This window comes from Chrysochloris asiatica, unplaced genomic scaffold, assembly GCF_000296735.1.
Source record: "Chrysochloris asiatica unplaced genomic scaffold, ChrAsi1.0 scaffold00105, whole genome shotgun sequence".
NCBI classification, from domain to species: Eukaryota; Metazoa; Chordata; class Mammalia; order Afrosoricida; family Chrysochloridae; genus Chrysochloris; species Chrysochloris asiatica.
In genome coordinates this window covers 10,739,447-10,749,823 of record NW_006408623.1, presented here as the reverse complement: position 1 = coordinate 10,749,823, position 10,377 = coordinate 10,739,447, and the positions used below count along the sequence as shown (strand labels likewise).

General features: G+C 44.1%; 1 protein-coding gene and 1 pseudogene across 1 annotated transcript; one reads left to right on the top strand and one right to left on the bottom strand.

Moving 5' to 3' along the window:
• The first annotated feature begins 967 nt into the window (after positions 1-967).
• On the top strand, positions 968-1,571 carry LOC102812168 (annotated as a pseudogene).
• A 4,168-nt stretch (positions 1,572-5,739) lies between these two features.
• LOC102832769 (olfactory receptor 13A1-like) lies at positions 5,740-6,669 on the bottom strand. Its single transcript, XM_006867499.1, has one exon. The coding sequence runs from the start codon at positions 6,667-6,669 to the stop codon at positions 5,740-5,742; it is 930 nt and encodes a 309-aa protein (XP_006867561.1).
• Positions 6,670-10,377: the final 3,708 nt, after the last annotated feature.

The following is a 10,377-nucleotide window of genomic DNA, read 5'->3' as shown; positions in this document are numbered from 1 at the left end:
ACAGGGGAGATGTACCCATTGACTGGGTAGGAGTCACACTTTCACATTCCCTGGGCAACAAGCCAGCGTTTCTATGGTGGAATCTGATGTTTGGAAGTGGGTGAAAATAGCGTCCGAGGTACTGTCTGCGGTGCCTCTCTCTTCTTCAGGCTCCCAGTTCAATAGTTGCTTACACAATACATAGGAAGAACCAGACTACAGGGGCAACTACTCCCGGTAGGAGTCCTATCAGTCCTTGCAGCATTTGGGGGCCATCCCTTACTCACACAATGGTCCTCATGTCTCCAGCAACTGTGTCTGGTACCACACTTGGAGTCCAATGGCTATCCTGGGGTTATCCATACAGAATCTGTTTTTTACCTCCCATCTTATTTTGAAAGTTCTGTTTTTGCTTTTATGGGTTTTTGGTTTGGGGATTTTGTTGGTTTTTGTTCTGTTCTGTTTTGTTTTGTTTTGTCTCCTGGCTGACTCAGCAATTTCTGAAGTTCAGGCCCAGAAGGAAAAAGTCTTCTGCATACATAGTTGCAATGAAACCAAAAAAACCTACCAGAATCCTGTCCAAGAGACTTTATTTTATTACAGAGAAAAATATGAAAAAGAGATGATTTACTAATAAAGAAACTTGCCCACCGGGGTGCCGCGTGGGGCGAGGGCGACTGGGCAAAGTGGCGGGAAGGGGCCCCTCGGCACACCGGCTCAGACTTCACTCCAACTTAGCCAGCTTCCCCTACAAATACCTCCGGAGTGTGGAGGAGGGTTTTTTGGTTTTGGTTTTGTTTTTTTAAATAAAAAACAAATGTGAACCGCTCGCAGGAGTGGCTTCTGTCCCCGGCTCTGTTTACCAGGAGAAACTTCAGATGGGACGTGGGGAGTCAGAAGCCGCCCGAGCTGATGGACAAACGGGAGGTCGGTCAGAAACAGGGCCCGGCGCCTCACCTTAGCCCAGAGAAAAAAATAATAGCTAAACATGGGCAAAGGAGATCCTAAGAAGCCGAGAGGCAAAACGTCATCCTCTGCATTTGTGGTGCAAACCTGCCAAGAGGAGCACAAGAGGAAACATCCAGATGCTTCAGTCAACTTCTCAGAATTTTCCAAGAATTGCTCAGAGCAGTAGGAGACCATGTCTGCTAAACAGAGACGAAAATTTGAAGACATGACAAAGGCCAACAAGGCCCGTTATGAAAGAGAAATGAAAACCTATATCCAACCTATAAGGGGAGAGAAAAAGGAAGTTTAAGGATCCCAATGCACCCAAGAGGCCTCCTTCGGCCTTCTTGTTTTGTTAGGAGTGTAGCCCCAAAATCAAAGGCGAGCATCCTGGCCTATCCATTGGTGATGTTGCAAAGAAATTGGGAGAAATGTAGAATAACACCGCTGCCGATGACAAGCAACCTTATGAAAAGAAGGCTGCTAAGCTGAAGGAGAAGTATGAAAAGGGTATCTCTGCCTACGGGGCTAAAGGAAAGCCCGATGCAGCCAAAAAGGGAGTCGTCAAGGCTGAGAAAAGCAAGAAAAAGAAGGAAGAGGAGGAAGATGAAGAAGAGGAGGAAGATGATGATGATGATGAATAAGTTGGGTCTAGCGCAGTTTTTGTTTTGTTTTTTGTCTATAAAGCATTTAAGCCTCCTGTACACAACTCACTCCTTTTAAAGAAAAAAAATTGATATGTAAGGCTGTGTAAGATTTGTTTTTAAACTGTACAGTGTCTTTTTTTTGTATAGTTAACACACTACCGAATGTGTCTTTAAGTAGCCCTGTCCTGGTGGTATTCCCAATAGCCACTAACCTTACCTGGCACAGTATGGGGGTTGTAAATTGGCATGGAAATTTAAAGCAGGTTCTTGTTGGTACACAGCACAAATTAGTATATATAGGGATGGGAGTTTTTGTTTTGTTTTGTTTTCATCTTCAGTTGTCTGATGCAGCTTATATGAAATAATTGTTCTGTTAACTGAATACCACACTGTAATTGCAAACAAGAAAAAGTTGCAGCTGTTTTGTTGACATTCTGAATGCTTCTAAGGAAATACAATTTTTTTAATTAAAAAAAAAAAAAAAAGAAAAGAAACTTGCTAACAATACATGACAACTGTCTCCAGTGGTGGCAGGCTGGACAGTAAAGATTTTTCACATAGGAGGGGGCGTGAGGGTCCCTTTTTTGAATATGAGGTTAGCTAGTCTCATAGTGCAGGCAGAGAGGGTGGGGGCCATATAAGGAGAGCCTTATTTCCAGTCAAGGGAAAAATAGAAAGACAGCCTGCTCCAGCTGCCAGCTGCTTGCTACCACTTAGTAGATATGTGACCAGTACGTGAGAACACAGAAAACTGATGTGTAAGGTCAGGATTATAGCTGGAGAGGAGGAGGAAAGGAGACCAAAGCGGAAAAAGCTCTTCTCCTGGGTTGACAATAGTGCAGACATTTGAGAGTGTTCAGCTTGTGTCTCTACACTAAAACACAAACAAACAAGTAAAAAAAACAGTAAATGGTGGCAAAGGTGTGGAAAGACTGGGGCGTTCCTACATTGCTTGTGTGGCCGTAAAATGGTGCAACCATAGTGGAAAACAGTATAGACATTCTTCAATATGTTTGAAATAGCAATACTTTATGTCCAGCAATCCCTCTATTTGGTATACACCCCCAAGAATCAAGAACCATGACACGAGTGGATAGCGCACACTCATGTCTGTCACAGCACTGTTCACAATAGCTGACTGAGACAGACTGAATGTCCAAAAACAGAAGAATGTATAAACAAACTTTGCTACGTACACACAAGGGAAACCACTAAACACTAACGAATAACAATAACAATGAAACTGCGAAATACCCCGTAACACCGATAAGCCTCAAGGACACTATGCCAAGTGAAATTAGTCAATTATAAAAGGGCAAAGATGGAAACCATACCCAAAAGTCACTATAGCAAAAACTGATGGCCGTGAACGCAAAGCTGATAGTCTCCTATGTAAACTGTCACTCAATTCACAATAAAAACTTTAAAAAAAAAAAAAAAAACATGGCCAATGTTCAACCAATTCAAGAAGTAACATATGATCAAAACCAATAGTGCTGAATGAAGAAGTCCAAGCTGACTGAAAGTGTTAGTAATAAATAAATCAATAAGAAGACTCCAAGGAATTGGAGTCTAATACAAATGGAGATCTTGAAATTCCAAGAGCGGTTTTAGAGACGAGAGAGTGTGCAGACAACGGTGCAATTTATATTTGGTTTGTCACTTTCCTGTTTTTCTAATCAATGTATCAGAATTGAAGGAAGACTCATTAACAACCGTGATACGCAGATGATAAAACATTGCTTTTTGAAAGTGAAGAGGACTTAAAGTACCTACTGTTGTAGATCAAAGATCACAGCCTTAGGCAAAGATTGTACTTTAATGTAAAGAAAACAAAAATTCTAACAACTGGACCAATGAATAGCATCATTATAAATGGAGAAAAATTTGAAGATATCAAATACTTCACTGTGCTTATATCCACAAACAGCATTCATGGAAGCAGTAGTCAAGAAATCAAATGACATTTTATGTTAGGCAAATCTGCTGCATAACTTTAAAGTGTTCAAGAGTAAAGACACTGGTGGCATATCTTCCTGAATCACAGCAACATGCTAGTAAGACAAACTGACAGACAAGTGGAGGACACAAATGTTTAAAGAAGCTTTATTTGTAATAGTCAAAAGCTAAAAACAATATAAATGTCCATCAACAGACAAACAGGTAAATAAAATGTAGCATTGCATTTTTGACTAAGAGAATATAATCAAAGCTAAAAAGAGATGAACAACTGATACATACCACATGAGTGAATCTCAAGGATCATGGCAAGATAAAGAAGAGAAGTCAGACACAAATGAAGCGTGCTTGTATTCATTATATTTGTATGAAATTCTAGATCATGTGAAACTGATGTTTGGTGGAAAAAGTCAGAAGAGTGATTCCATTGAGAGGTGAAGTAAGGGTTAAATGGGAAGGGACAGGAGGGAACTCCATGGGATGATTGTCATGTAATGTGTCTTCATAGAGGTTTGGGTTATAGTTGTATGCATTTGTCAAAACTCAGCAAATGTACACCTGATTTATATATTCCTTGTTTGAAAATTTTTCTTCAAAAGGAAAAAAAAAACTGTTAACACATGTTGAACTTCAATAAATAATAGTCATGCTGAAGTATTTATAAAGTATACTGATATTTGCTATTTGCTTTGAAATGCATAAAAATAAGATGGGTAGATGAATAAAAAGATGAATAATAAATGCAGTATCAAATTAACAAAAGAAAGTAGACAATGTGTACATAGGTGTTCACTGTAAATTCTTTCAACTTTGTATGTGCAATGTAATATTTTATTCCTTTTCAACCTTGCATAATAAACTGTGAAAGTTATACCTCTGAACACAAGACTGAACCAATCCTGGTGGTCAAGATTCACAATTGATATAGGTAGACCATTTACAAGGCATCATATCACCCAGTAGGAACCCTATAGCACCATGTGTAAGTGTTAAAAATGAAAGAAGTAATGGATCTGATGACGTTTAAGTTAAATAAATGGATTTGGAGATGGTCTGGATACATAAGCTAAGAAAGAGAATCAAGAATTTTACTATAACTGACTCTTGCAACAAGATGATGTTGAGGATACTGAAGGTCATGTCTTAGACAGGCTACATAAGATCCCTGAATGATTTCCAAGAATCTACTACAGCTTCTTGGCCAGTTAAATCTGTGACTCCAGGGTAAGGTCTGGACTGTAGAATAAATCTAGGAGCTGAGTGTGGTGCTGTAGAACACGTACTAAACTGCTAACCTCAATATTGGCACATCAAGCCCACCAGCTGCTCCTCAAAAACCCTATACCAGGTCTTTATGAGTTTGAACCAACTTAAAGACACTCAACAACAACAGCACTAGCTGGACAGTTTTATAAATGGGTCCAGGGTTAGCTTTGGACTATAGCTATAAATTTACACCTCACTGTCAAAGATTGATAATAAATGCAACCAGGGAACAGATAAAATTACTAAGAGAAAGGAAGAGAGATGGGATGAAGCAATGAAGACTATCAAGATTCAGAAGCTGGAAACAGAATATGATCCATGATCAAAGTGAAAACCTTAGGAAGAACTGAACTCATACAAAAAGTGTTTAATAAGATTTGTAAAACTAAAGACAAAAGACAATTCTTTCTGCTATGATAGAGCTCCCAGGTAAAGGACGATGATACCTTTTGTGTAAGGGAAAAAATAGAACCACACGTCTTTTCTGCAAGTCTTACAAGTGGAGACTGGGTTACAATTCACTGTTGTAGTGAGGAGCAACCATTCCTGGGTTTCCTAGACACACACCAAGAGAGCTAGATCAGAGATGTCGTTCTAGGTGAGGTCTTCACAACATGTCAAGAAATCCCCACTGTAGCACACAAAGTAATGTGCTCAGGGGGCCTCATGGCATAACCTGAACTCCACCCACTACATAAAGCCGTGCTGCTGGATGCCAATCCCCCTCACTTTATAGTTACCCAGGTTGCGTCAACAGACTCAGGAATGAGAAAAGGTCCAGGTAAATCAATGGGCAGCTGACACAGGGGAAGCTCCTTACTTGTAAATTCATTCCACTACTTACTTTCTTGCTCTTGGCCTCTTGCTTCTGATTACCAAAGTCATATTTTGAAATTAACAGAATTGACAATAGAAGAATTCATGTGGCCACTTTCTTTCCTCACCGGGAGGCAGGAGCAACCTTCTGGAGTGCAGATTTCACATCTTTGTTCCTCAGCGTGTAGATGAGTGGGTTCAGGGCAGGGCTGACTGCTGTGTACAACACGGCCACCACCTTGCCACTCTCCATGGAGGCACCAGAGCCAGGAAGGAAATAGGTGTAGATGACAGTGGAATAGTACAAGGTGACAACCAGGAGGTGGGAGGAGCAGGTATTGAAGGCTCGGCGTTTACCTGAGGCTGAGCGGATGCGGAGGATGCTGGACACAATGTAGCCATAGGAGGCCATGGTGCAGAAGAAGTTGACCACACCAAAGTAGACATCAGCCATGATAATCATGACATTGTTTATGATTGTGGGGCTACAAGACAGCAACAGCAGTGAGGGAACATCACACAAGAAATGCTGGATGTGGTTGGGGCCACAGAAGTTCAGCTGTGCAATGAGGCCTGTGTGCACTGATGTGTTGATTGCACTAACTGTCCACACAGCTACAGCTAACAGAGCACACAGTGGCCAACTCATGATGGTGCCATATCGCAGTGGCTGGCAGATGGCCACATAGCGGTCAAAGGCCATGGTCGTGAGCAACAACAGCTCCGCACCAAGGGTCCAGGTCAAGAAGAAGAGTTGGGTCAGGCAGCCCTGATAGGAGATGGTGTCCACCTGGACCACCAGGCTCTCTAGAAGCTTGGGGAGAACAGTGGTTGTGCAGATGATGTCCAAAATGGCCAGGTTGACCAGGAAAAAGTACATGGGGGTGTGCAGACCTGGGCTCACAGTGATGAGTGTGACGATGAGGCCGTTTCCTGCGAGACCTGTCAGATAAAGGAGGAGGAAAAGGACCGAGAACAGGCCCTGGAATTGCGGGTCTTCTGAGAAGCCCTGCAGAATGAACTCAACTACAGCCGTCTGGTTGCCTGCTGACATCTGGATGAACCTTTTGGGTCCCTGGTCAGAAGAGAGCACAAAATGATAGGTGTCGTGGTTTTCAACCAAGGACCTGATCACAACCCACCAGGACTTGTTGGCATCTTTACCCATAAAGCACACAACTAAGGCATCGATACATCTCTTCATCTGGGAGTAGTCAGGGAATTATCTCTCACCTTAGACTCTTCTAAGCAGCCCCACCTGGCCCTGATGAAAACCCTTCCTCACAGCTTTCTCCGTTTGTAATCAGCAGGTCTGTCCCCAGCATCACACAGTCACTTACACAGTGAGCACAGAATGAGCCTGTATTCACTTTAACTTGGAACATAGTCTTCCTGATCTGCAACCCACCAGTCTAGTCTGCCTCTTAATGTCCAGGACTCAACCCTGGTCAACCTAGGCACCATGCTAGATGCCTGGTCTCTGCAACCCAGGGGAAAAGTCTTGGTTGCATTTGTGGCACCTAGGACTCTATGCGCCTAGGACAACACAGCTACAGGGCAAGGAGAGACCATCAGAGTCAGCTGCAGACTCACCTGTGCAGGTGTCTCAGGCACAGGCATTACTATCCAGTCAGCCTCATTTTAGACTACTCTCCAAGAACTCCCAGACCCTCCATAAGGGAATGAACATAGCAACTGATCCACAGGCAGGAACCCCAACCCTAGTTCGAAATCTATCCTGTTATTCCTGGGTTGGTAGGAAGCCCATTCTTTCAGGGAGCACAAGGCTGTGTAGGGCTGGAGGTAGCAGGAATGGGCACATGCTGAGCCTCAGCACAGTTCCATGACCTCCCCACCAATGCAGAGCCCCAGCAGACACATTCAGAGAGCGGCCAGATTCACCTCCCTCCGCTGAGGTCATTACAAACCCCAGTGGGGTTAGGAGAGCCCAAGGTCTAGTTTTGGCATTTCTGACCGTTTGGACTGCTGGTTTGTTCATCCCTGAAGCCCTTCTCTATGCCTGCACAAGACTAGGGGCAGCACAGCTCTCTCAGGTCAGCAGAACAAGAGAGCCATGAGTAGCAAGAAAGAATTCACCTGAGGGTTCTTCCTCTGAGGGTCCTTGCCATGCCCCACCCAACAGCCACATGCCACCCCTACCCACAAGCATCCCCAAGAATCGCCACACACAGTGACACTGTTCAAACTCCCTCCTGTGATTGCAGCCTCTGAAAACAGAGATCCACGCATTTGCTGACCTACTTGCTGTTCAACTGGAGGATTGGCCTGTGCCAGATTCACCGAAGACTCACTGGCAGGTCATTACTGAGTCAGTGACCTCCCTGCCACTGCAACCTACTTTGGAGGTTGAGCACCCTGCTTTTTTCCCCTCTTACCAGGAGATCAAGTGCACAGATCGGTCAGCACAACCAGCAGATGTGTGGCAGGTCCCGACACTTCCGTTTCAAACTGAAATATGAAAAGAGATGAGCAAAGCGCTTTTAGGGGAATTTTTTTCCACAAAAATAGGTCAGGGTAAAAACAAACTGTCTTTTCAGACACAAGAGAAAAATTAGGACAGATAGTACTAAAGGCCAAAGATGGACAGACAGGTAGACAGCTACTATTTACTATTACTGTCTACTATTAATACTATTAATAAAGGAGCTCTGGTAGCGTAGTGGTTACGAATCGGGCTGCGAACCGGAAGGTCAGCAGTTTGAAACTACCAGCTGCTCCGCGGGAGAAAGATGAGGCGATCTGCTCCCGTAAAGATTTACAGCCTCGGAAACCCTATTCAGGGTCGTTATGGGTCGAAACCGACTCGACGGCACTTAACAACAACAATTAATACAAGAAATGCATCCTAATCAGTTTCATCTGGATATGATACCACATTTTACATGGAAGACACCTAACATCTTACTCAGGAGAGAAAAGTGAGGTATGACAGACCTGTGTCTAAAGACCCATCTCTTGATGCATGGTGACTCCTTTGTTTTGCTGTGGACCTTTAACTGGTGGCCATCCCTGTTGCCAGACACCGCATCTGGGAATTCACGCTTGAGAGCAATTACCCCACCTGGAGAGAGTAGGTCCCATGAGGCTGAGTCCTAGGCTGACTTGGCTCAAGAGTGATTGGGGACTGGGTTCCCAGGTCTCTCACTGCCCCTATGGGTGGGGGTGGGGAACCTGCACACCCCATTGCTGGCATCTAAACTGACAAGTCCCTAAGTGGGAAGCCTTGCCATGGCAACTCAGACACGAGACTGTGTACAACCAACCCCTGTGGGAAGATGAATTTCTGTTTAAACTGACTTTAGTTTTCAAAGCTGCTTTAATTTTTAAGAGCCCTGGTGGCACAATGGGATAAGCACTGAGTGCTAACTAAAAGGTCAGAGGTTCTAACCCAGAAACCACTTATAGAGAGAAAAATGAGGCATTCTGTTTCCTTAAGGACTTACAGTCTCAGAAACCCTATGGAGCAGTTGTAATGTAGGGTTGCTATGAGTTGGAATCTAGTCCACAACAGTGGGTTTAGTGGGCTTTTTTATTTACAGAAGGATTGAGAAGGTGGTACAAAGACCTTCTATACATCCCACAGCCAGGTTCCCCTGTTATAAAGACCTTAGAGTAAGGTGGTACAATTGTCACAACAAATGGACCAATACTGACACGTGATTATTATCTGAAGTCCCCTAGCTTCCTTTTCCTACCACACGACCCCACCAGTGGCCCAGTTAGTTGTCGTGTCTTCTGAGGCTCCTCGTGGCTATGACCCTGATGAAGTTAAGACATCTTTGTGCCTCACTGTGCTCTGCCCACATGAGCAAAGCAGACTTTGTTCCATGAGTGACGTACCTCACAACTGTAGTAAAAGGCAGGGATGCAGAGTAGGGAAGTGTTGTTTACAAAGGGATGCAGAGGATGCCCACTCTCTCCTTTGTAGGAAGCACCAAGATTTGGGCAGATCCAGGGCTCAACCCCTGGTGCTGAGAACAGTGGCCTGGGAGGCTCTCTGAGCAAGGGAAGGTGCAGCCTTGTTTGGAGCATGTAGAGAAGAGCTTGGGTGAGCCAGGACACAGGATGGTGAGTGTCACAATCACTGGGAAGACAGAGGGAGGACTGGGCACTATGCCCAAGATATTACCATATCAGGACTAGTAATGGCCCTCAAAGCTTGTAGGACACCAGCTGAAGCTTCGATGAATCATAGCCATGGAGCAGAGGGATCTGAGGATTGGCTCCAGTTCTGTCTCTGCTGCAGAAGAAAATGCAGGACTGTCCCCCAAAGGACTATCTAAGGGGTAGCAGGGGTAGTATGGACCCTGGCCATCACTTGAAGGGAACATGAATGAACAGTTACTATTAGCAATCACAGTTACTATCTCCAGCGGCGAGAGACTATTCAGTAAATTAATGTTTTCATATCTGGGAGCCTCCACGGGTCTTGGCTGACTCTGTGATCTGGCTCTGCTGAGTGTAGGAAGAGCAAAACTGGAGAAAAAAAATTACTCTCTGCACATTATATACCACTTTTCATCAGTAAAAGCAAGGAAGATGAAGTCATCATTTTCATGCAGGGCCATCATGTGTTAAGCAAAAGACTAATGAGGGGGATGCAACTTCCGGTGCTTACCTGACAAGGCAGTTCAGGTAGGGCAGGCTCGGGGAAAAGGGGCGGAATCGCACATAGGAAACCTCTGTCTAGCAGACAGACAGCCTTTGAACAAACATAAGATCTTATATTTCAACATTCTGA

Bases quoted from the DNA above. Each gene is read 5' to 3' on its own strand.
- LOC102832769 (XM_006867499.1), bottom strand. From the start codon at position 6,669: ATGTCAGCAGGCAACCAGACGGCTGTAGTTGAGTTCATTCTGCAGGGC.